At 43.3% G+C, this 26,741-nt stretch overlaps 1 protein-coding gene across 1 annotated transcript; it reads left to right on the top strand.

Moving 5' to 3' along the window:
• The first annotated feature begins 144 nt into the window (after positions 1-144).
• Positions 145-25,065, top strand: Gid4 (GID complex subunit 4 homolog). The gene is made up of 6 exons (XM_051180504.1): positions 145-619; positions 7,545-7,604; positions 11,729-11,836; positions 15,132-15,233; positions 17,047-17,177; positions 21,994-25,065. Exons 1-6 carry the CDS (start codon positions 179-181, stop codon positions 22,055-22,057), a joined length of 906 nt encoding a protein of 301 aa, XP_051036461.1. The 5' UTR covers positions 145-178; the 3' UTR covers positions 22,058-25,065.
• The last annotated feature ends 1,676 nt before the right edge of the window (positions 25,066-26,741 follow it).

The raw sequence follows: 26,741 nt of genomic DNA, 5'->3' as shown, positions 1-26,741 counted from the left end.
TTGTTCGCACAACACGCCACGTGCTCTCTCCGCCGGCCAATAGACAGAAGCGCCGCGCGCGCTTGCTCCCGCCTCTCCGGCACTCCCGCGCCAATCGGGAGCCGCAGTGTGTGTGTGTTTGTGTGTATGTGTGTGTGAATGTGTGTGTGAGTGTGTGAATGTGTGTGTGAGTGTGTGAATGTGTGTGTGTGCGTGTGTGTGCGCGCGAGGGCAAGTGGGGAGGAGGACGCAGCTCAGGACAACCCAGCTAGCAGGTCCCGGGGTCCAGGTGGAGACACGAGCCCTCGATCGGCCGGCAGCGGGCGGGTGGTTCCCCGAGCCCCTCCCCCGCGCGTGCGCGCCCGGGCCCGCCCTCCCCGCAGCCTCTACTCCCGCGCGGCGGCGGCGGTTCCTTCCCCCTCCCCCAGCCCTGGCTCCGGGGGACCCCGCGATGCCGGTCCGCACCGAGTGTCCCCCGCCGGCGGGTGCCTCAGCCACATCCGCGGCCTCACTCATCCCGCCGCCACCCATCAACACCCAGCAGCCCGGCGTGGCCACCAGCCTGCTCTACAGCGGCTCCAAGTTCCGCGGCCACCAGAAGAGCAAGGGGAACTCGTACGACGTAGAGGTGGTGCTGCAGGTGAGCGCCGGGCGGCCAGGCCGAGCCCGAGGGCCTCCTCGCGGCGCTCACGGGCCAGGCCTGCCCTGGGCTCCGCGAGCCCTCAGCCGCGGACCAGGCCCTCGCTGCCGGGGCCTCCTGCACCCGGCGCCTCCCACCGGGACCTACCCAGCTGATGTCACACTCTCGAACCCTAGCCCTAACCCACCCCTAGACCCAGAGCCTGTAGTGGTCAGCTTCAGACAGTCCCCGAAGGCTGTCCCACACTTGGAGCCTTTGATCCTCCCGCTTGGGATCCGGAAGCACCCCTATGACTAGCTGTCCTTTAACCTGGGTCGGTTCTTCCCCAAGTCCTGTCTTCCTACACCAGCCTGCCCTCTCATCAGTCCCTGTCGGACCCTGAAGAACTCCCCATTGGCTCCCCCAGACTCAGTACCCTCCCGGTGGCGACCAGTGTCAGATTCTCCCAGAATGAAGCTTGTCCCCTTACCACCACTCCATCCTGAGAGCCAGGGACCTTGTTCCTTTGGAAAACTCAACCAGCCCACCGTCCTCGGCGCAGTGGGGCCCGGTGGACAACCTCCCTCTATTGGCTGAGACAACCCAAGGCATTTCTCAGCCCTTGGCTTCCCCAAAGACCAGGTACTCACACCCAGGTATCTCCAGTTGCACCACTTACAGGACCTTGCCTCCTGAGGCCTTCCAGTACCAAAACCCTGCTTCAGTCAGTTCATAGCCCAGTCAGCTACCCCCACTGTAGGCTTCCACCCAGGCTTCTTACTCTACCCTGCTCCCTGGCCACTTCCCATCCCAGGCAGTCCCCCTGACCTCACCCCAGACCTAGCACCTTGGTCTAGCTGGTTGCTATTGCTGGCTTCAGTGTTGCTGATTTTTATCTGCACAGCTCCAGAGTTTACTCCCAGCCTCAGATGTACTGGGAAATCTAACCCAGTTTTGTTTTGTGTCCACGTACCTCCCCCTATTTGACCTGGATATCTGAGTACTGGCTGCCGGCTGCCAGTCCCTGAACAACTTTGAAACTTCAGCTTCATCTGCTCTGGGCCTTTCTTTTCCAGCGCTTCACTTCCTTCTCTCTCCCTTGAAGCTTTTCCCAGGCAAAGAAGATTGGTGGAGGTGGATATTTTCTTTGCTTTCCTCTATCCTTAGTAGTGTTGTTTCTGGGTATTAAACTGCCTGCCTGAAGACCTAGTCCCTCTCCCATCTTGTGTGCATTCTCCTAATGCTCCCACCTAGGCTGTTCCCCAGATCTTGTTCAGAGGTGCATGCTGCCTTAGGGCCCCAGTGAGGTGTACAGTGTACTCTACACCCTCCACCACCTTTTGCTCTTTCTATTTCCTATCTTGGTTTCTTTTGAGCAAGTAGAGGCACTCCAAAGACATGAGGGTATCTCCTCTCTAACTGTAGCATACACTCATAAGCCCCTTTTGTTCCTACCATTTGTGGGAATAGTTTTTTTTGGGGGGGGGGTTGATTGGGAAAACTATGCTCTTATTAATTGTAATTTGTTCCATAGAGTTCTATCATGAACATGATATTTATTGTAATTGGAAAACTGGCTGAGCAGTTTCAATCCTCATTACCTACTGTGGTAAAAATTTTTTTTCTCCTTAAAATGTGATCATACAGTATGAAAAAATCGGGGTTTTTGTTTTTAATTCATTCAACTAATCATGAAATTCTGGAAGTGAGATCCCTGCATGGATCATGTTTGGATCCTGAATTTAAGCCATTTGCTGGTTTATGGTATAATTGATAACTGCTGGGTTAGAGCAACTGTGTATCAAGGAAAGGCTGTGTCTATCATTTGTTTCTTCCTACTTTGTAGTTGCCAGTGCCAGTGTAAACCAGTGAAAATAGTGATTGAGTTTGGGGCATAGTTGATAGGTGTCAGGTAACCCAAAACCTTAAGGAATGGCTAGTGTGGGGGCAGTCGGTGGTCATGCGGAGGAATGCTCCCTCACATCTAAGGTCAGTGAGCTTGTTTGTTCTTTTGGCCAGGTGGAGGCACAGGAATTGTTACCTGGTCTTCCTGCCAAGGCCACTTCTTTAGACTCAGCCTTCTGAGAAAAGTTGTTTTTCATAATTCAGCTTCTTTCCTGCTTTTCTTGTTTGCTTAGTTTAAAATATTTTTAGGAAGCAGAATAATGTGATAGTTAAAGGCATGGACTCAATGAAAAATATACCTGCTTGTTCTTTTCAAGTAATTTTGTTGAGATATAATCCCCATATCATACTGCTTACCTATCCAAGGGGTACACTTAATGGCTTTTAGGATGTTCACAAAGTTGTACAACTATCACCTGATTTTAGAACATTTTTATTGCCCCCAAAAGAAATTCCATACCCCCTTAGCCATCACACACACATGCACACACCCTGTGAACATACCTAAGCTAATCTTTTTTTTTTTTTTTTTTTTTTTTTTTTTTTCTTCAGATATACCTATTCTAAGATCAGGTTTGGTAGTATTTACCTATAATTCCTAAACTCAGACTCTGAGGCCAGAGGATGCTATCTTGATCTATAGAATGTACCCTTTCTCAAAAGCAAACAAAGATCCTAGATTCAAGTTTTGACTATTGTGGAAATGTATAAATAGAGTCACACAGTTATTTTTCCTTTTGTGACTGGCATCTTTAACATTGCATATTTTCAGGGCTCATCTGTATCTCCACACATGTCACTTCATTACTTTCTGTTGTTGCCCATTGTAAAACATTACCTACATTTTGTTTAGCCATTGATCAGTTGATAGACTTAGGTTATTTCTACTTTGGGGCTGTTATCACTACAGCTATTATGAACATCCATATTACAGGGTTTTTTTTTGTTTGTTTGTTTTGTTTTGTTTTTGTTTTATCATTTTTGAGGTGTGGGTCTCTATTGCTTAGGTTAGCTTTGAACCCCTAAAGTGATCTTCCCACTTTATCTGTTCCAAGTACTGAGACTATAGGTATGTACCGCCAGCCCAACTGGGTACAGGTTTTTATGTGTACATATGTTTTTATTTTTCTTGAGTAGATATAGAGATACCTAGAGGTAGAAATACTGGGGTTTATAGTATCTCTAGTTTTAATATTTTAGCAAACTACCAGTAGTTTTAAAGTGATTATACTGTTTGAGATTTCCACTGGCAGCATATGAGGGTTCCAACTTCTTCACATCTTTACAGACTCCTTTGATTACAATTGTCCCATAGGGGGTGGAATGGTATCTCATGGTCTTACTATCAATGTTCCAAATGATGTTAATATCTTTTCCTGTGCTTTCAGAGCAATGAGGTGTGAACATGTACCTGTGAGTGCATGTATGCATGTGTGCTTGTGCACCTGGAGATCAGAGATTTCTATCAGGGGCCTTCCTCTATTAATAACTTTTCACCTTATTTTGTGAGACTCTCACTGAACCTGAACTCACTGATTGGCTAGACTAACCGCCAGGGACTGGGGGATTAATTTGTCTCAGCCTCCCCAGCACTGGGATTCCAGGGGTGCCTCATCTCACCTGGCTATTATGTGTACTAGGAATCCAAATTCAGATTCTCATACTTGAATAACAAGTACTTACCAAGTCATCTTCCCTAGAGCAGTAGTTCTCAACCCTTCTAATGCTGTGACCCTTTAATACAGTTTCTCATGGTATAGTGATGACCCCCAACCATAAAATTATTTTTGTTGCTACTTTATAACTGTAAGTTATGAATTGTAACTATCTGATATGCTAATATGCTACTCCTGTGGGTTGTGACCCACAGAGTGAGAACTGCTGTCCTAAAACATCTTTTATTTTGAAACTCTAGTATAACAGAGTTCCTGAAAATATATGCAGGGTTCTAACAAGATCTTTCCCTTAGGTCTTACTGTGACTGTTCCCTCTATGCTGTCCCCTTAGTCACCAGTAGTATGAAGCCCAGGTCTCAGTGAAAGGAGTTTTTAAAAAGAGCAGCTGTTGGACATGGTTGTACTGAGAGGCCTACTTGCTAAACATTTGCCTTGTTATCTTTCACACTGAAATGCTGACCGCTTGGTTGGTGAGAATGTGTACAAATGGGGTAATTTTAGTTCACCCATCATCACACAGAATCAGTTTGGGCAGAATGGGAAAGATGTGGTTCAACAGAAGCCAAATAGAAATTCTGATTGTTGAGCATGCAAATGTGAAGCAATTTACACTGCAGTTTTAATCTTATTAGCAAGCATTGCTTCCATCTGATAGCCTTTAGCTCTGAAAAACCACAAATTGTGTTGAGTTCTATAAGAATTAAAGTAAGATTTAAGGCCTCAGGCTCAGAGTGTCCTTTAATAATTTTTTTTTTTTCCTGAACCAGCTGTGTTACCTAGTCCCAATGATGCTGAAATACTTCAACAGTTTTTGCATGAATTACTTTTTGATTCCAGCACCAAGATATTACAGCCCTTTGGGCTTCATTGGGACCTCATTGCTTTGGTGTTGACATCGTCTGGCTGACTAGGTTCATTACAGTTCCTAAGGACTGCCTTAATATTTGGTTTGTGTTAGAGATAGAAGTAAATACCCAAGCCTGAGAGGTGGGGCTGGAGAGATGGCTCAACAGCTAAGGGCACATACTGCTCTTGTAGAGGACCCAAGCTTAATTCCCAGTGTCCATTCATGCAGCTCTCAACTTCTTGTAACTACAGCTCCAGGAGGCTGTGACACCTCTGACCTGTGTCATGTGCCCATACTCATATATAGACACATAGATATAATTAAAAATAATAAAATCAATACTTTCTTAAAAACTTTTCTATTTTTTGAAGTGAGATTGTACTTAACATAAAAATCTCCATGTACCCCCAGTACATCTGTACTTTGTTTTGCTTTAATTCAGAAGCTAATGGGCAACTTCAGAGTTAATCACAATTAGAGTAATTTTAAGTCATGAACTCTGAGTCTTTGCTTGTTGGGACAATTGTGTGTGGATTGAGGTGAGATTCACAAGTTGGTGTGTTTCCAGCTCCAATATTTATAGATTGCATTACAAATTAGCATTCACAGGGGGATGATGTAGCCCAGCTGATAAAATACACAGTCCCATGTTTGACCACATAAACCAAGCATGATGGTCCACACACGTAATTCCAGCACTCAGGAAGATCATGTTCATGTCTTCCTCTACTGCATAGTGAGTTTGAGACCATCCTGAGCTACGTTAGACCCTGTCTCACCCATTGTTTGGCTCCAGGCCCTATGATGGGTTGGTTCTGTCTATCTTTCTGGACTGCCATCCTCAGCATTTCCTGATCTTTCTCTTTCTGGTCTCTTGGTAGCTGCCCTGAGACTGAATAGTGCTTGTCATTGTTCCCACCATGAGGAAAAGGAAGAGATATTTGTTTCTCATATGCTCATTCAAATGTTAGCACTCCTTCCTAAGCACTCAGAAGACTTATATTCTTATTGGCCAGAACTAAGTTACTCATCTCTACACCAGTGTCTCACAGGTGATGGGGGTCCATACATGGTTTAGATTCACTAATAATAGCCAGGTCTCATAAACAAGGTAGGTTCCAGAATAAAATCCAGGCCCTGCTAGCATGTTTTTTTAAAAAAAAAAAAATATTGGTTGTTGAGTAGATGTCTGGCAGTATCTAAGCAACAAATGACCTGTGGCCACCAAACCTTAAAAATCTCTTGGGCTCCTGACTCTATTACAAAACACAAGTCCAGGGACTACAGAGACAGCTCAGTTAAAATCATCATCTGTAACTCCAATTTCAGGAAGCCAACATCCTCTTTTAGGCCTCCTCAGGCATCAGGCTTGCATATGGTATAGAGACATACATGTGGGGGAAAAAACACACATAAAAAAGAAAGACAAATCTAAGACACATTCCTTTAATTCCCGGCACTCGGGAGACAGAGGCAGGTAAATTTCTGTGAGTTTGAGGCCATCCTGGTCTACAGAGTGAGTTCCAGGATAGCCAGGGCTACACAGATACACAGAGAAACCCTGTCTCGGGAAGAAGAAGAAGAAAAAAAGAATGTTTATGAAGTAGGCCAAGCTGAGATTCATAATATGTTGGGTGGCATTTTGGTTCATAATTAAAATTTATTCCTTCTAACTCTTTATAAGATGCTATTCTCAAATTCTCATTTCGTAGGGAAATAATTCAAGATGATGCTTAGGGTCAATAACAGCAGGAATAGCTCTCCCAAGCTGAATAGCAGAGAAGTGGAAATGGTCAAGTAAGACATTAAAGGTTAGAGTAGAGTGGGCCCTTGTATCTACCAATGCACAGAGACTGCAGATGAGTGAGATATGTACAGGAAGTAAATGAGTGGGCTGGCTGTTCCTGAAAGCACATCATTCTTGAAATATTTGGCCAAAGTGAGTCAGACAAACCTAGGATAATTTTTTATGGTTTATTTGTTTTTATTTTATATGAGTTGGTGTTTTTCTTGTGAGGGTATTGGATCCCCTAGAGCTGGAGTTATAGTTGTGAGCTGCAATGTTGGTGCTGGGAATTGAACCCAGGTCCTCCAGAAGACCAGCCAGTGCCCTTAACCATTGAGCCATCTCTCCAGCTCACCAGAGATAATCTTTTAAGGTTTATTTTTAATTATGTGTTGTATGCCCACATATGAATATGTGCACATGAGTGTAGGTACCAACGGAGGCTGAAAGGTGATGGGCCCCCTAGAACTAGAGGTACAGGTAGTCGTGAGTTACCTGATGTGGGTACTGGCAACACTCAGATTCTTTGGAAGAGCAGCAAATGCTCTTAACAACTGAGCCATTTCTCTAGTCGCTGAGGTAATTGTCATTATCCGTCAGAATTGAAGGTACCAGAGGCAACTGAGGCTTGTCTTGTGCCAGGCACATGCAGACCTCTAGGCCTCCCTGATCTTGCAGGATTTCTGAAGCACCCCAGGGGCTCATTTATAACACACTGTCCTTTCTTTGCAGCACGTGGACACAGGTAACTCTTACCTTTGTGGGTACCTGAAGATTAAAGGCCTTACAGAGGTAAGTGCTTATTGCCAGATATGGGATTGGAACACAGTGGCTTGCTCAGCATCTTAGAGAGTCTAGAACAGCAGTTCCATGTTGAAACTCCTTGTCTTTGCAGACCATAATACTGCAATTTGACTGTCCATTTTCAAATATACACAATCACAGTTTTCCCCTTTGGTCCTGGGTATGAAACTTGGATGAAATGAAGGTTTAGCATGCACTCAACCACTGAGCTTCACCTATATCCCTCACAGATCACAGCATGATTGATTAGTCTTTTTTTTTTGAGACAGAATAGCTCAGGTTGGACTCAAATTTGAGTTACCCTGTCTCAGCCTCTAAAATTCTAAGAGCCAGAGAGATAGTTAAATTTGAGATTATTTGCCACATATTCACTAACAAAGCACAGCTTTACTCTTTGGGTGCTATTTTTGTTTGTTTGTTTGTTTGTTTTTTGTTTTTGTTTTGTTTTGTTTTAGTATTTGGAGACAGGGTTTCTCTGTTTAGCTTTGTAGCCTGTCCTGGAATAGCTTATATAGTTGGTCTCAAACTCAGAGATCCACCTGTCTCTACCTCCTGAGTGCTGGGATTAAAGGTGTGCGCTACCACCACCCAGCTTTTTGGGTGCTATTTTGAATTGGAAGCATCAGACTTGTAAAGCACAGGTATACATTTTGGTATATTTGCATTTCTGAGCTAGCCACCAATAGGGCAAAGAATGTTTCTCAAAGATCCCAACGGAACCCAACTTTGAAGGGGAGATGGTGGTAAGGCCTTGCTCTCACCCTTAATTTAATTTGGGAGGTCAGGCTATGGTTGGAAGCAGGGATACAGACCACACTAGCCAAATCCTAAGACCAGGCAAAAGGATATCTGTCCAGTGTTCTGTCTGCATGCATGCTGCAGGCCAGAAGAGGGCATCAGACCCCGTTATAGATGGTTGTGAGTTGCCACGTGTTTGCTGGGAATTGAACTCAGGTCCATTGGAAGAGCAGCCAGTGCTTTTAACCACTGAGCGATCTCTAGCCCATCTGTTCACTCTTAACTGAAGTATTTGTTGACCTATGGTGGCTACACCTTGCACCTGTCTGGTCTTCCTCCCTGAAGACTCTTTCAAATAACCTTTCTGGTGTTATGTTTTTGGTTTGTAAGTGAGTGTGTGTGTGTGTGTGTGTGTGTGTGTGTGGTGTGTTTTGTATCTCTAAATTGTCCTAAATTTCACTATATAGTCAAGTGCTCAGGCTTCCTGTGCCTTCCTCAATAAATAATGAATCTTTTTCGTAACTTCTGACCATGATGGATCTAATTCATTGTCATTTATTGTATTTGGGGGAGTGCATTATAGTTACCTTCACATGCTGCCTAAAGGTTTAAGAAGTCGGCACATAATCATTCCCTAGTAAACTAGCCATTTAAACCATAACTATTTCAATGCTATTAGGACCCTTTTGCCATTTTGCTCTTCTGTCCTGTAGATGGTATGGTGGTTTGAATGAAAATGGCCCCCATAGGCTCATATGTTTGTTATGAGTGGTTCTCAGTTAGTGGAACTGTTTGAGATTGGGAAGTGTGGCCTTGTTGCAGGAGGAGTGTCAGTGGGGTAGGCTTTGAAATTTCAAAAATCCATACCAGGCCTAGTCAGTCAGTCTGTCTCTCTGTCTCTGTTTCTCTCACACACTCTCTCTCTCCCTGCCGCCCTCTGTCTATATCTCTCTCGTCTATCTACCTATCTACCTATCTGTATCTCTGCCTGCTGCCTGCAGATCAGCATGTAAAGCTCTCAGCTACTTTTCCATCACCATTCCTGTCTGCTTCCCTTATGACAATCATAAACCAACCCTCTAAAACTGTAAGCAAGCCTCCAGTTAAATGTTTTCTTTTATAACAGTCGCCTTGGTCATGGTGTCTCTTCCCAGCAATGGGATAGTAACTAAGACAGGTGGAAATTCTGAAAAGATATTAAAACTCAGAAATAACATAAGCATAATTTCCTGTTTAAAATATATGGAGGCTATCTGTGTGTCACACACCTTTAACTCAACCCCCAAGAGGCAGAGACAGGCAGATCTCTGAGTTCAATGCCAGTCTGGTATACATAGTGAGTTCCAGGCCAGCTAGGGCTACCCAATAAGACTGTCTCAAAAAACAAAAAACAAAAAAAAAAAAAAAAAAGGAGGATGCTAGAGAGATTGTTCAGTAGTTAAGAACACTGGCTGCTCTTCCAGAGAACTGGGGTTTGGTTCCTAGCATCCACATGGCGGGTGCTATCTGTACCTCCACTTCCAGAGGATCCAGCACCCTATTCTGGCCTCCACAGGCACCAAGCACACACATAGTGCACAGACATATGCAGGCGAAACACCCATACACATAAAATAAACATAAATAAGTCTTAAGAGGTATGTAACCTTTAAAATAAAATGTCTTACTGACTTCCTGGCTTATATAGTCCTTTCCAAAGATGGATTAATGAAGTTTTTTTTTTTAATGATTAGATTTCCATTTAAGAAAATCTCCCATCTCATTTCTTTAGTCTGTACATACAGATCTGTAAGAGAAACCCAGCCCAGCACTGTTTGTGCAGGAGTTTGTAGGGAGGATGTTAGATTTGTGTATTTTAAAGTTCACTGTTAAGAAATGGAATGAGAGCCAGGTAGTGGTGGCTAATCACAGCACTCGGGAGGCAGAGGCAGGTGAATCTCTTGAATTTGAGACCAGCCTGTTCTACAGCCTGATCCAGCAAGTTCCAGGACAGCTAGAAATAACATACACAGAGAAACCCTGTCTTGAAAATACAAAAAGAAGAGGAAAAAACGGAACAGGATGAAGGTGGAATTGGGTAGATGGTTCTGTTGGCAAAACACTTGCTGAGGACCTGAGTTCAGATCCCCAGCACCCATGACCAAAAAACAAACAGCAGTCATGGCCATGCATGTTTGTAACTCTAGTGCAGCCTGGATGGAAATTAACAGATCCTGGAACTTGCTGGCCAGTCATTCTAGCCAGTGGTGAGCACCAGATTCAGTGAACCATGTTTCAAAAGATAAAGTCTAGACCAGAAAGGAAGACACCAAATGTCAATCTCTAGCCTCCATACCCATGCACTCACACAAAAAAAAAGAAAAGAAAAACAGAATCTGGGGTTGTCGCTTATTGGTAGAACACTTGTCTCTTGTGCATGAGGCCCTTGAGTCCACTCAGGACTGCAAATTAATAATAAACACACAATGTTGGTAGTGGTGTCACAGTAGGCCTCGTTAATGACCTTGAGTTTGGAGAAATGTTTCTTGGTATCCCAAGTCAACCGGAGCTACATAATGAGACACTGCCTCAAAAAAAGAAAAAAAAAAAAAAAAAATCAAAAGAAAAAAACAGGTATAAATGAGGAACAAGGGAACTTGAGGGTGCATGAAGAGGTGGCCCAGGGTCAAAGCAGTCTCAGCTCTGGAGCTTTTCGTGGTGGTGCATCCTAGAAAACAGCATGATAAGCTATGCTCTGCTTTGACTGTAGGGTATTCAGAGTTTACTTGTGGTGAGCAACATCCATATTCTTTTCTAAGAGGCCAGAACATAGCAAGTGAGGCCAAAATGGAGTTCTTTGCTCTGGCAAAGTCTCCAAAGTCCCAGAGCCCTTTCACTGTCTAGGCGGCTGAATTCAGGTTTATTTCTATAGCCTGTTGGATCACTGGATCTAACAGTGGTTTGGTTTGTTAGCAAAGTATTAGAAAAGTATTAGAAAGCCATCTTGTCAAAGTATTAGAAAGAAGTTATAGACAGGTTTTGGTGGCACATGCCTTTAATCTCAGCACTCCAGAGGCAGAGGCAGGGGGATCTCTGTGAGTTCTAGACCAGCCTGGTCTACAGAGTAAGTTCCAGGAAAGCCAGGGACACTCAGAGAAACCCCCGTCTTGAAAAAGAAAGAAAAAGAAAAAAAAAAAAAAAAAGATTGGTTATCTCTGAACAGTGAAATAGATAGGAGGCTATCTTGGATAGCCTGAGATCCTAGGTCCCATCAGCAGGACCAAGGAAAAGTGCTCATTCAGTGTCTGAGTGTGTGGATTCCTGGGTTTAGATCTCTGTATACTACAAACAAAAACAACCAGAAATTCACACTTAATATCTTGCTTTTACTGTAGGAATATCCAACCCTTACAACCTTCTTTGAAGGAGAAATAATAAGCAAAAAACACCCTTTCTTAACTCGCAAGTGGGACGCAGATGAAGACGTCGATCGGAAACACTGGGTGAGTAAGGCTGAACTGGGTGAGTAAGGCTGTGTTCTGCCTTGGGCAGCTGAAGACATCTAGAGAATGGCAGGCCTAGACTTGGGGCCCTGTTTCCCAGCAGGAGTCACGATGCAGTTGCTCCAGGTCTGCCAAACCTCCTCTTAAATACCAGGTGATAAGAACAGTCCTTCAGCTTAGTGCACAGCTCTACGAGGCTATTAGAACCTGGGCAATGTCCCTGTTCTGCCATCTTTTCTCTATTGTTCCTTTCTAGTCATGACTGTATGGTGAAATCCCATGAGACAGGTAGCAGTTGTCTCTCGTGTACTGGATGGCCTTTAGTGGGGATGTTGTTCACAAAGCCCAGCAAGGGCAGAATGCATTGCTTTTTTCTGGTCTTCCTAATAGACTTAACCTACATATCAGCCAATCACGCTTGAGAAATTCAGATTCCCTGTCCTTAACAGGCATATGTGCAATGAAATGCCCTTATTCTCCAGTGGTGAGCATGTCAGCAGAACTTAAGAGTTACTGCCCTGGGGTCTTTTCCCGTTTGGGTCTTTACCAATCTTATATCTTCAAAAGTTTGTTTTTTGTTCTATCACACCAGCCTTTTCTTGTCGACCATTGTGGAGAGGCATGTTTGTTTTGAGATAGGATCTTCTTCTGTAACCCAGGCTGGCTTGAAAAATCTCAGCTATCTTCTTGCTCAGTCTCCCAAGTGCTGCAATAACTGGTGTATGCCACCATGCCCAGCTGGTTTTTGTTTTTTTGAGATAAGGTCTTGCTCTCTGTGTTTACTTTGAGTTTGCAGTGTGGGATAAACTGCCTGTGCTACCACTTTCCTATTGTAGTCTAGAATCAGACATGCTGTTGCACCCTCGGATTTACCTGTTAGCAACACCTAAAGCTAGAGCCATGGTCAGGATTCCATATGCTTCATATCTTCATGACAACATTTATGACTTAACATGTCAAACTGTATTAAAGGCTTTGAGTCCTGTGTATATATTAAACTTTCACTGTTGACCTTTTATTTCAGATTTTTTTTCCTATAAAGTACATGCTTATTTGAAAATATTGAAAAAACGAACTAGGAAGGGAAAATCTATAATGCTTAGCACTAAGACAGATATTGTCTTGACCCTCTTCTGGGTCCTTTTGTATCCTTGAGTTTCAACTTCCTGTATTCAACTGACTGTAGACTGAAAATGTTTGGAGTCAGTAACTCATTGATTTTCTGGTGCAATACAAGGAAATGTTAGTAAAAAATATTCTGTCTCAGACCTGAGGGGATGGCTCAGTTAAGGGCACTTAAGCTCTTCCAAAGGATTCATTCAGCTTCTGTTCCCAGAACCATGTGACAGCTTACAACTATCTGTAACTCCAGTTCCAGGGCCTATGACACCCTCTTCTGACCTCCTTGGCATACACATACATGCAGGTAAAACACCCACACAAATAAAATAAAAATAAAACTTAAATATTGCCAGGCATGGTGACATATGCCTTTAATCTCAATACTCTGGAAGCAGAACCAAGCAGACCAATGTGAGTTTGAGGCCAGCCTGGTCTATATAGTGAATTCCAAGACCAGACAGGCTGTACTGTAAAACCCTTAAAAAAAAAAAAAAAAAAGCCAAATGGTAGTGGCACACGCCTTTAATCCCAACACTCGGGAGCCAGACGCAGGCGGAGCTCTGTGAGTTGAAGCCAGCCTGGTCTACGGAGCAAGTTCCAGGACAGCTAAGGCTACACAGAGAAACCCTGTCTCAAAACAAAAAAAGGAGAAAAACATTTGTCTTTACTCAACATACACAAGCTTTTTTATTTCCACCTTTTTCCTGCAAAGTACAGTATAGCTGTCTACAAATGTCCACATGGTATTCCAGCTTCCTAGAGACAATTAAGTGTATAGAGGGATAATGTATGCAGCTCACATACAGATCAAGTCATATTACTGAGGGACTTGAGTGTCTCTGGATTTTGGTGTCTGTACAGGATCCTAGAATCCATCCCCTGCAGGTACCAAGAGATGACTACATATGTATATATTACCTCTTTTCAGACAAACCCAGTGTCATAAGAACTGACTTTCCTATACCCACTCTTCTCTGATTGGACAGGCACTCACACTTTCAATTTATTGTGTAGAAAGGCCTTAAACTTGGAATACTTTTGTCTCACCCTCCCAGTTATATATGTTGCAATTATTTATGTCCATTACCATACCTAGCTCTGACATGCTGTTAGAAAGTGGCTCAATTGACTCTTTGGTTTTTGTTTTTAGATTTGTTACTCTATGTGTATGGGTGTTTTGGCTACATGCATATGAGTGTGCTGGGAACCAGCAACAAGTGCCCTTAACTAACCACTGAGCAAACTCATCAGTCCTATTCTTTGTTTTTTGCTTTATTTTTATTGTCTGTACAGATAAAAAATTAACTGTCTTGATGTGTGTGTGGGAGGGTATGCATGTACCCTTAGCCAGAGTCAACACAAGGTATGTTCCTGTATAGTTCTGAACATTTTTTAGGCAGAACTCACTGAGAGCAGCTCTAGCATTCTAGGTGTGGGTGATAGGGGTCTAAACTCAGGTCCTCTTGATTGCACAGCAGGTACTTCACTGTCTTCTTGTTTGCCTTTTGTTTGGGTGAGATAGGGTCTCCGTGTGCAACCCTGGGTAGTCTGGCACTTGCAGTGTAGATCAGGCTAACATCGAACTTGGAGATCCTCCAGACTCTTGTCTGGGATTAAAAGTGCACACTACCATGTCCAGCACCATTTTGGTTTTTTAAGATAGTCTTATGTAGTCTAGCCTGGCTTTAACCTCCCTGTAGAGTTGAAGAGAACCTTGAATTCTTGATGCTGCAGCCTCCTTAGTGCTGGGACTCACTGTGACTCTCCTTGCCCCTCCATATGTTCTTTGTTTTTCTTTTCATTTTTTGAGACAGAGTCTTATTACATAGTCCTGGCTGTCCTGGAACTCACTATTAAGACCAAGCTGGCCTCAAACTCAGAGATCCACCTGCTTCCTATGTTTTGGGATTAAGGTTGTGAGCCACCATGCCCAGCACTACTCTGTTTCTTTGTTGAAATCTCACTGATCCATCTTACCTTAAGTGTTCTGATAGGAGGGTGTTCTAGAACTGTGCTCACTCCCACCTTTGACCTTTTTCTCTGGCTGTGTCCACTGGGCACACAGTCTAGTAGTGCCTTGTCCACTTAGCTATCCTTTCCAGGTGTCATGAGCTCAGGCACCCACCTTTGCTCATGTGGATGGATCACTGAGATTCTTTTGTTTTGTTTTTAGGGCAAGTTTCTGGCTTTTTATCAGTATGCAAAATCATTTAATTCAGATGACTTCGATTATGAAGAACTGAAAAATGGGGATTATGTCTTCATGAGGTGGAAGGTAAGGTTCTGCATAAGCTGTCTCCCCAAACTCCCATATGCCAGGTCCTAGAGCACCCACACATACTTCCTCTTGGCTGATTATGCCTTCCCACAGGGGCCCTTCATACCATTTGCTTATCACATGATAGGGTCCCTACATTTCAGTTGTGTGATGGCTCCAGATTTCATTTTCCTACCCAAGAATCCTGTGAACCTCCAGGATGAGTCATCCAGTTTCCGGGGATTCAGCGCCATTTTCCTTGAATCTAGTCAAAACTGCACCTATTCCTACCACAAGCTTAAATGTCATCAGAGTGTCTTGCTCTCCAGCCACATCCTCTACCCAGTGCTCAGGAAATGAGGGGCCAGGAGTGAAGCAGAAGTTCTCCTCTCCCTGGCCCCTGGCTCCCCCTAGTCCTTGAGTGGATTGGCCTTTGCCTGAGAGTCCTATGCTTCTCTACTATGGTAGTGTGCTATCTACAACCACATGGATGCAAAGCCATGAAACAAGTTTGTGAGAAATTTGGGAACACCTGTCCACCTCAAGTCCCCATTGCCTGCTCTGTGAGGAGAAAGAAAGCTACTTGAGGGGGCTTGAGATAGCTTTGTGGTTAAGAGCACTGGCTGCTCTTCCAGAGGACCCATGTTCAATTCCCAGCACCCATATAACAGCTCACAACTGTTTGTAACTCCAGTTCTAGGGGATCTGACACCCTCACACAGACATACAAGCAGATAAAACACCAATGCACGTAAAATAAATACGTCATTTTAAAAAAAGAAAGCTACTTGAATATGGTATAGTTTCATAAAGACTAGACATCTAAAGGGTTACTTGCCATCTGTGCTTTGTGTGGCTGACCATTTGGGAAGTGGGATAGGGTTTCCTCACTCGACAGTTGCAGTAGAACACACAGTGAGCTTCCCTCTCTAGCCTACACTAGCACATTCTGAACCTCCCTCCCCAGCCTGCCGTACAGTGGGAAATATGCCAACGAATCCTTTAAAGAACTTGTACTGATGATTAGATTGGTTTTATCCAGTGCTGAGGATTTGCACATACTAGGCAAGTGTTCTACCACTGAACTAGACCTTAGACCTAAGTTAAACTTAAAATGGTATTTTGAAGTTTGAATAAGGCAGAAAAAAGAATCCATTTAAAAAAAAAAAAAAAAAAAAAGCTGGAAGAGGTTTGGGAATATAGTTTATGGTAGAGCATTTGTCTAGCAAACACAAAGTCCTGGGTTTCATTCCAGCATTGGAAAGTAAATGAAAACAGTATGTTAAAGCAGTGGAGTTGTCTCCAAACAATTTCTCTTAGTGTTACTCACATGGATTCTGGTTTCCCTGAAGCCCTGGGGCTTCTGACCCCATCTCATGGAGAGCAGGAGCCTTTCACAGATGGCAGGTTGCCTGTCTCTGTAGTGTGCTCTTGTGACTTGGACCAGAGTAGAGCTTTGGTGAGGTGTCACAAGGACTCTCACCTCAGGATGAACATAGGCTGCAATTAATGTGACTCAGAGGTAATCAGAACCCAGTGACAGTTCCTGGAAACCAGACTGAATTGATTCCTAAGTTATTCTGTCAAGTGGTCTCCAAGAGGTAAATAAATAGGCAGGAAAGTTGTATTGTTTGGTCTGTTAGATCTCCAGTAATGATCCTTCTTCTGAGTTGCTGGTCCTGTGGGCTCAGAGAGGTAGGTAGGATACTGTAATAACATATATGAGCACCACCCCAAAAGCAGGCAGATACCTTTTTTCTTAGCTGTCTTTAAAACTCTCTAGTATCTCATTGAAAGGGAAGGTATTGACTGATCCCATATCTGTGTGCAGGAGCAGTTCCTGGTCCCGGACCACACAATCAAAGACATCAGTGGTGCTTCCTTTGCTGGCTTCTATTACATCTGCTTTCAGAAGTCAGCAGCCTCCATAGAGGGCTACTACTACCATCGGAGTTCAGAGTGGTAAGGATCTCAAGGATGGTACTGCAGCAAAAGACACCATCAACTCCAGCTATCACATCTAAAAGAGATTCAGTCTACCTCTGTCCAAATTCCATACTCTGTGTGTTGTACTGAGGCCATTTAAATGACCTCACATAGAACAGGGACTCTTTCTTACCTATAGAGTGAAGTAATGAAATGAAAGTGAGTATATAATTTCTAAATACTGTTAAATTTTTAAGCCTTTTATTTAATGCATATGAATGTTTTTCCTGCATACATAGATAGATAGATAGATAGATAGATAGATAGATAGATGATAGATAGATAGATAATGTATAGCACATGTGTACCTGGTACCTGCAGAGATCAGAAGAGGGTATTGGATCCTCAGGAACTAGAGGTATGATTGGTTGTGAGCCACTATGTGGATGCTAAAAACCAATCTTGGATCTTCTGCAAGGCCAACAAGAACTCTTAACCACTAAACCATCTTTCTAGTCTATTTCTAAATGTACCTGTATAAGAGAGACAGAGACAGACACTAGAGATACAACATTATGTGTGTTATGTGGGATGGAACCTAGGATCTTGTACATGGTAGGTAAGGGTTCTACCACTAAGCAGCACCCAGTATATACTTTTAGACAGTCTATCATTTTCAGGAATGCTTACCTCAATCCTGGTTATTTCATATTTATTCCTCGTGAATTTAGCAATAACTCTAATGTAATCTTTTATAGACAGTGTGACCTTCAGAGTTAACAGCTGGCATTGCCTCTCATGCACTTGATCTTGATCTGATAAGCTAGGGGCCATGAGAGTTCACCTCCCTGCCTTATGTTCCTCCATATGGTGAGACAGCCACCACAAGTGATGGCTTTTGCCATCTTTTAGGGGACTCTTGTGCCTTCTTGCTATACAGTGAGGGTCAGCTATACCAGGGAGCACCTTATTTCTTCTCTGAAAGTGGAACACTTGGGCTAAAGAAATGACTCAGCAGTTAGGAGTACTTCATGCTCTTCCAGGGGACCCAGATTCAGATTCCAGCACTTTTTTCTTCCAAATACCTTCACATATATAGTGCACATAGATTCATACACATAAATAAAAAGTTAACTAGAATTTAAAAAGGTAAAATGGGGTGATGGTGCATGCCTTTTATCCCAGCACTTGAGAGGCAAAGACAAGAGGATCTCTGAGTTCAAAGCCAGCCTGGTCTACAGAGTGAGTTCCAGGACAGGCTCCAAAGCTACAGAGAAACTCTGTCTCAAAAAACCTAAATAAAATGAGGCACAATTTCCTTTCAGATTTTTTTTTTTTTCCTGGCTGTGAGTGATCCTAGTCTAGATTGATTCAAATTCTTTGTTGGTGGCTTTCAATAATTGTCCTATTTTCAGGTGAGTTTTTAAAAAACTTTCTAAACCTGCAATACCTGGCCTTTGTGTCTGACATCTCACTTAGCAAAATGCTTTGAGGAATCACTCCTCTCACAGCATGTGTGGGAATTTCTTTGGTTGAGACAGGGTTTCACTATACAATACAGTCCAGGCTTATACTTAGAATTTATGTATATCTCCCACATCTGCCTCCTGGGTACTGAGTCAGAAATGTGCACCATGTCTTAAGAGGGTTGGTTTCTATTGCTGTGATGGCTATGACCAAAAACAATTTTGGGAGGAAAGGGTTTATTTCACTTATACTTCCATATCACATTTCATCATCAGAGGCGGTCAGGGCAAGAATCTGGATGCAGAAGCTGATGCATCAGCCGTGGAGGAGTATAGCTTCCTGGCTTGCTCAGCCTGCTTTTTTATGGAATCCAGAACCATTAGCCCAAGTGTGGCACCACCTACAATGGACTGGGCCCTCCCACATTAATCACTAATGAAGAATGTGTCCCTATAAAACTATACAGCACAATCACTGTTGCTAGGCTAGCACTTTTATTTATTACCAAATTCTCCATTGCATGTCTTTGCAGTATTTGTGTGTCCATCCTTCTTTGAATGAAGGAACTCTTGAGTTGCTTTCACCTTTGGCTGATCAAAGTAGTGCTGTTGTGAATATAGGTGTCTGTTTCTGAGTTCCTGTTTTCTTCTACTTTGGGCATATACATACAAATAAAAGTGCTGGATTAGATGCTACGTCTGTATTTACCATCTAAGGAACTGCCAGACTTCTACAGAGGCAGTGCCATTTGATAGTCTTACCAGCAAGATTTGAGAGCTTCAGTTTTTTTCATGTCATCCCCCAACATGTTAGCATGCCTTTATAGTTGCCCAAGATGGCAAAAAAAAAGTGCCTCATTGTAATCTTAGTGCTGTATATTCCTAACATCTAGTACATAGTCCTTCCAGGGTTTTTTGTCATTTCTTTAAAGATTTGTTTTTATCTTTTGTTGTTTTGTACACCTTTGCATATGAGTGAAGATGTCCACAAAAGGCCAAAAAGTTGGCTCCCCTGGAACCAGAATGACAGGCTGTTGGCAGCAGGCCAACGTGGGTACTGGAAGTAGAACTTTGTTCCTCAGTAAAAGCAATATATGTTTGTAACCACTGAGCCATCTTTCCAGCACCGCATTCATTTCTGTTGTGTGGTGTGGGGGTGATAGGTGTATGCATTGTGTGGTAGCATATATGCCACTACAGAAAATGGTGGCTTTCTCCTTCCATCATGTGGGTCCCAAGAATCAAATTCAGTTTTCAGTCTTGGCACCAGATTCACACTGAGCCATCTTGCTGCCTTTTTAAATTAAAAATGTTTATTTTGTGTATCTGGCTGTTTGCCTACATATGTATATATACACCACTTGCATGTCCACAGAGGCCAGAAAAGAGCATTGGTTCTCCTGGAACTGGTTGTGAGCTGTCATGTGGGTGCAAGGAACCAAACCCCAGTACTCTTATCTGTTGGGCCATCTTTCCAGTTCTTGTCAGCCTTTCTTTAAAAAAAAGTATTATTGTGTGTATGTACATGATACACATGTACATGTGTACATGTGCATGCATGTATCATGGCGTTCGTGTGGAGGTTAGAGGACAACTTTGTAGACTGGGTTCTCTCTTTTCACCTCTATGTGGGTTCAGACTCAGGTGTCCAAGCTTACGTGGTAAGCACCATTACACAGAGGCATCTCATTGGCCTCATAGCCCTGTCGTGATTTTTCTCTTTCTTTTTGTAGTGCTTGAGTGTAACCCCAGGCCCCTGCATGCTGGGCAAACTCTCCACTACTAAGCCACATCCTCAGCCCATATTTTAAAATATATATTAGAAATAAACTGCTTTTCCTGTGTTCTTCACTGTTATATGTTGCAAATAAGGGAGAGCTAACCTCCAGACATTAAATGGACCTAGGAGTTATCCCTACATGGGGACTGTCCGCTTCTTTCTTGATCCTCTGAGAATACTTACTGATGGGAGAAACAGATACCTCCAGTTCCATTGGCATCCTACTTTATAGCCACATTTCAGGAAGTGAAAAGCAATGGGAAGTGGGGAAATACTCATGGCAAGCTGTGAGGTTCTTCTCTCCAGGGTCTCTTTGGGTACTATGAGAATTGGAATATTCTTTGTTATGTGTGAAGTATTTCCTATAACATCACAAATACAGAATTACAAGTAGGAAAGAGGTGGTGAACTTCATCTCTTCCTGGAGCTAATTGGGGTCCTGGTTCTTATTCTTTAGTTTTTTGGGGAGGGGTTTGTTTGTTTGTTTTTTGCTTCTGTTATGTGAGCCTAGAACCTGAGCTACATTGTTTGTTTGTTTGTTTTTATAGACATTAGTGTACTTGGTGACGATGAACTGAGGTGGTCAGGAACTTGTGATTCTCCTTCCTCAGGCTCCGTGGTAGCTAGGATTACAGACCTGCACTTCCAGGCCCAACTCAGGGTTGTTGTTTCAGATAGGTTCTCACTCTGTGTCCCTAGCTGTCCTGGAGCTCGTGGAGGTCAACCTGCTCTGCTCTCACATGCTCTCACCACGCCTGACCTTAGGGTCCTGTTTGTGTGAGCTGTTGCCTAAAAACAATTCTTATGCATGGTACTAGTGGAGCAACAGAAAGGAACAAAGGAACACACTAGCTAGGTGCAACTTGGCATTCATAAAATGAGTTAACAAAGCCAGATGTACTGGTATACACTTGTATTCTCAGCTACTTGAAGGCTGAGGCAGGTAGATTGCTGGGTTGATTAGTGACACTTCATTTTAAAAATATAACAAAATGGGGGATATAGAGAGATGGCTCAGCTGTTACGAGAACTTGCTGCTCTTCCAGATGACTTAGGTTGAATTCCCAGCACCACGTGGTGGCTCATAACCATCTTTAATTCTAGACCCAGGGTATTTTATGCCCTCTTCTATGCTTCACAGGCACCAGACACGCACATAATATATACACGCGCACACACACTGAAAAGAAAACAAAAATATAACAAAATTGAGGCATGTGTTTCCCAGGACTCATGAGGCAGAAGCAGACGGATTATTGTGAGTCAGCTTGGTCTACATGGGTAGTTCCAAGCCAGCTAGAGCTATGACGTAGTGAGGCCCTATATTTTTTTCTGGGTGGGAGGGGTCAAAAAAACAGATTCCTCTGGCTGTCCTGAAACTCACAGAGATCCTCCTGCCTCTGCCTCCCGAGTGCTGGGATTAAAGGTGTGCACCACCACTGCTGGTGAGACCCTACATTTATATACATAACTAAAAATGGTTTAGCACCTCCATCTAGGTATATTTTTGGCAGGGGCTGTGGGTGAAGTTCTCCAGCCTCCTCTGTTCAGGGTACTCAAAAAAAAAAAAAAAAAACGCTTTTGTCCTGTCTCTGGTCTATTGCAGGTATCAGTCCCTCAACCTGACCCATGTTCCCGAACACAGCGCACCCATCTATGAGTTCCGATGACAGTGGTTCAGAACAGCGGCCAAATAAAACTGAACTTGGCAACAAAGAGCTTTGCCAAGGAAATTATGTACCTGCCAGAACCAGGAGAGGTGTGTTCCTGTTTCTTCATGAGCAGATTTCATCAGAAAGCATGAATGTTAACATACAGGACCCAAGGCACATGGCCTACCTGCAGGCAGGCAGAGGGAGCTGTCCACCTCTTACCCTCCTTCCTCTCTGCGGCATTGTGGTCACCATCTGTTTCTGAGCAACCTTAAATGCACTTTCCTTCCTGCACAGCTAACTTCTGCATCACAGAAATGCCATCTGTCCTCAGCCTGCCTCTAGCCGAGTGGAAGGTCAGCTCCTGGGTCACCTCAGCCTTGGTGCTCAGTGGTCCCCACCCAGACCCTATTCCTTCCCCAGTTGCTTGTTTGGTAGCCCAAGGAAAGGCAGAGCCTAGCAGCTTGTGCCCCAGAGCTCTGTGTGAGGAGATGGCTGGGCCCAGCATCTACCACCAATGAAATAGGAGGGGACCCTGGTGGGCCTCATCAGCATTTGATTCCAGTTTGAATGTTTTGTGGGGCTCTCCTGAGCCCTGTACTATTAACAGTGCAAGACTCACACATGGCTGTCGAGTTTCCTGGGCCTGCTGTCGGGGATCACTAAATTTAAGGCTTCCAGATCCCTGGTGGGAGTAGATTCCAAACTGCTTTCTTAGTATGTTTGCTCCAAACTTCTGAACTTGAGGGCAATACTAAAATAAAAGAGTTTTTTATTACAAAATTATTATTTTTATGGTACCTTTAACAAGGACCCTATGGCAAATGCACAATTATTCCGAATTACATTTTATCGTTTTCACATTGAAAACAACAAATGTTGACTTAGTAATTTTTATATCTATGTCTATATGTATATTTAATCAACCAGCAGTTTTAAAACAAGTCATCTGGTACAAAAGTTTCTCAGCATTGCATAAATTACAGTGCTAAACACAAGAACTGTTTCCGGGGCCAGTTGAGCATTTGTGCCTCCTCCTTTTGCTACTCAGAACATCAGTGTGTCATGACAACTTTTTCCAAAGGCAGAAGGGTCTCCATTCTCTGGAAAGGATGACTGAAATGTTAAGATGGGGCGGGCAGGAAAGATAAATGCGCTCAAATAACTCCAGGCTCATGTGCCAAAGTGTGGGGGAGGGGAGTGTTTTGGTTTGGTTTGGTTTGGTTTGGTTTTTCTAAATGTTTAAAAAGCTTGATAGGTTGGCATCAGTTGTAGTCCACAGATATGGTCAGGGCTTTGGGGGGATTCTGGTGGTTTACAGGTTCAAACACAAGGGGAAAAAGCTTTAAAATAAATACAGCACTAGGGCCGAGAGTACAGCTGATAGAGTATTAGCTTGTCACATATGAGGACCTCACTTCCATTCCCAGTGCTGGGAGAGGAACAGCAGGAGTAGCAGGGTGACTGTACTTGTTCTGTGCTGTATGTTATTAATACTGACTTAGGGGAGCCTTAAAAGAGCAGAAGTGGGGAACAGAACCAGCAAATACTATGATATCTGTAGTCCTAAGACTGAGCAGAGTACAATCTACCCATTCAGTAAAGTCAGGGCTCACAAACCATAAAAGTAAATCCAAGGCTTAGGTAGAGAAAATAATTCACATTCATTGCTAATGCTGAATCACATGGTTCCTGACCTTTGAAAAGTAAGCTGGATGTGGTGATGCACCAGCTACTCAAAAACTGATTCCAGGAGGTAGGGTCAGTCTCAGGTGAACCTAGACTTCATCTCCAAACAAAAGACATCAAAATTCAGCTGTGCATCAAATGGCTGGCTCTGCTGAGAAACACCCGACTGACACTCATGGGACACCATCAGTTAAGTGAGGGGCAACACTTAAGAATGAAGGAGGCTGAGGGACTATGCCCCTTTTGGGCTCTTTGAAGTCAGGTTCTCACTGTAACTCTGGTTGGCCTGGAACTCACCACGTAGACCAGGCTGACCTTGAACTCACAGAGATCCACCTGACTGCTTGGAATACTAGGGTTAAAGGTGTGCACCACCACACCCTGCTCCTTTTCCTTTCTTAGCTAGGGAAGTGCTCCAGTTGTACTTAGAAAAACGAGGGAAGGATGCCTTTAGCAGCCTTCAGACCCACCTGAAGACCTGCTGCTTAAAAATCTGCCCTGTGAATTGGGCAGGAATAAATGTTTCACTCAGCAACGTCTACCTGATGGATAGTGACTTCCTTTTCTGTCCCTGAAGAACCTCTGGAGACTTGTCTCTATCTGTAGCTCTTTCCCAGGCTGTCTTGGTGGTTTACATGCCTCTGATACCGTGTGCAATATCTTTGACTGACACTTGTATCTTAACATGAGAAATAAGTGCAGACTGCAAATTTCCTACTGTTCTCCAACAAGCCAGCCCCAGGCAGGGACTAGAGGTCTGGCCTTACCCTCCACACAGAAGGCTCCAGTGCTGCGGCCAGCCTTGGCCCTCCATTCCCTGCTTTACCCTTCTACCCATCCATCCCTAAAGATTGTCTAGCATTTCAGCTGCAGTCCAAAAGTAAGTAGACAATGCCTAATATTAAGTAGGAAGCCAGTCAGTGTGCTGGCTCTGTTAGCAGTGTTGAAATCAGACTCCAGAGGAACAAAGGGGTTTGTTTCTCAATGTCTTTTGCTTTCAGAAGCAGGGAATTTATATTCTCTTAAGGCCTTGAATGGATTTTTTTTTCCTCATAAAATAGTCACTGATAAGCTAATTTTTAAAAAGAAATGCCATTAAGTATGTTACATTGTGGTTTAAAATTACTAACAAGTTCTGGGAAAGAAAAATACTTGATTTTGAATCTTAAATGTTTTTTAAAAATTAGATTTGAATGGGCGCAAAGTGTGAATATTTTGTTTCTTTATGGAAGACCTGTGGAAAGGGTTTGAAAATTTGCAATGGGAGAAGTATTTTACAGAGCTATCAATGTCTAAATAATTTTTAAAAAAAATAATAAAGGTATTTAAGCAGTGTGTGTCCAATTTCTAAGTCAAAACAATTCCATTAGAAGAAACTGGCCATGTAGCTACAGAGGCAGGCTAGAAACCTGTGTAGGCCACTATCATGAGTGTGCTATGCCATACACGTAGATGAACACATGTATCTTTGCAGTGTCAGGATTAACTGACAATAAATCCATAACGTTTAGTAGTTCAAATGACAGTAATTTGTCACAAATCCACCTACCTCAATTGCTGACCCAGGAGAAGTCAGGTTCTTTTTTTGTTTGTTTTTGTTTTGGGGGGGTTGTTTTGGTTTTTGTTTGTTTGTTTGGTTTGGTTTTGGAGACAGAGTTTTTCTGTGGCTTTGGAGGCTGTCCTGGAACTTGTATAGATGAGGCTTGTCTCGAACTCAGAAATCCTCCTACCTCTGCCTCCTGAGTGCTGGGATTAAAGGCGTGCCCACCACTGCCCAGCTAATTCAGGCTCTTTATTTATTCCACTCTTTATTGCTAATGTAAACTGACATCATATAGTAGATATATCTATATGTGTATACATGGACCACTGATGGAGCCTAATGTTGTCTTCAAATGTTGCAAAGGAACAACAGCCCTAAAGCATGCGTACTTAGGCCGCTAGAAGGAAGCTAGGTGTTGGCAGTAGGCTCTGGGCCTCCATTTCTGTACCATGCCTGAATCCATTAACTCAACACTCAGTCCAGAAATTTTGAGATTCTGAAAAGTCTCAAATGTTGAAGAGACTTAAATTTTAAAATGGAATGCCAAGGAAATTTATGTTGATGGTCACTCTTGTGGCTCAACAAAGCAAGTTCCCCATCTTAAACCAGGCAGTAGTGGCACACACCTTTAATTGCAACACTTAAAGGCAGAGGCAGGTGGATCTCTGATTAAAGGCCTGTGCCACCACTGCCTGGCTTCAGATCTTAATATCCAAATTTTAACCTTTTGTCTGCCCTGGTTTGAGGCCTCTATAGGAACAATAGAATGTGTGCAAATTCTGCTACGTGTAAATCCAGCTGCAAAATAGGACAGACAGACAATGGCAAGCATGAGCTCTGTCTGACCTGACCCAAGCACACCTGAGAAGGAAGGCATAGGTGTTGCTCAGGAGTGAATTGGGCAACTAGGACACAAGTTTAAGGCCCAACATTGCATCTCCAGTGCCTCCAAACCAAAACAAAAGGAGCTGGAGATGTGTCTCAGCAGTTAAGAGCACTGGTTGTTCTTCCAGAGGTCCTGGATCACAACCAACACTTAAAACTCCAGTTCCAGATCCAACACCCTCTTCTGGTCTCTGCAGGTACCAGCCAAATATGCACATAAAATAACAGTTCAAAGCAAAACATAAAATTAAAAAGGCAATTGGCCTTGATGCCAGAAGCAAAGGGTCTGGGACTGAGTGCTGTTGAGCAGCTTTCTGTCCAAACTTCCTTCAAAAACATTTCAAGGTTGAAACTCCCGTATTTGTACATAACAGGGGAACATAAAAAGCTTCCCATTTGTAGAAAAGTATCTGCTAAATTCAAGTTTACTATTGCCGTTTTCCCTTCTGGTTTCTCAGCTTGCTTCATTCCTCCACAGCTTCTCTAGTTGGCATGATGAAGCAATACCACTCAGACCGGACTACACTCCACCCTGGAGTTCATTTTAAATCCTTTTATTGATCTGTGTGCAGGTGTGTGCATCCG

This window comes from Phodopus roborovskii, unplaced genomic scaffold (assembly GCF_943737965.1).
Source record: "Phodopus roborovskii unplaced genomic scaffold, PHOROB, whole genome shotgun sequence".
Taxonomy (NCBI): Eukaryota; Metazoa; Chordata; class Mammalia; order Rodentia; family Cricetidae; genus Phodopus; species Phodopus roborovskii.
Note: the sequence above shows the minus strand (reverse complement) of the source record. Positions and strands in the feature narration are given on the sequence as shown.

What these genes read in the sequence shown, in the direction of transcription:
- Gid4 (XM_051180504.1), top strand. Translation starts at nt 179, where the DNA reads ATGTGTGTGTGTGCGTGTGTGTGCGCGCGAGGGCAAGTGGGGAGGAGG. An exon ending in AGATTAAAGGCCTTACAGAG is followed by an intron (nt 7,605 to 11,728) that starts GTAAGTGCTTAT and finishes CTTTTACTGTAG; the next exon opens with GAATATCCAACCCTTACAAC. An exon ending in ACGTCGATCGGAAACACTGG is followed by an intron (nt 11,837 to 15,131) that starts GTGAGTAAGGCT and finishes TTTTGTTTTTAG; the next exon opens with GGCAAGTTTCTGGCTTTTTA.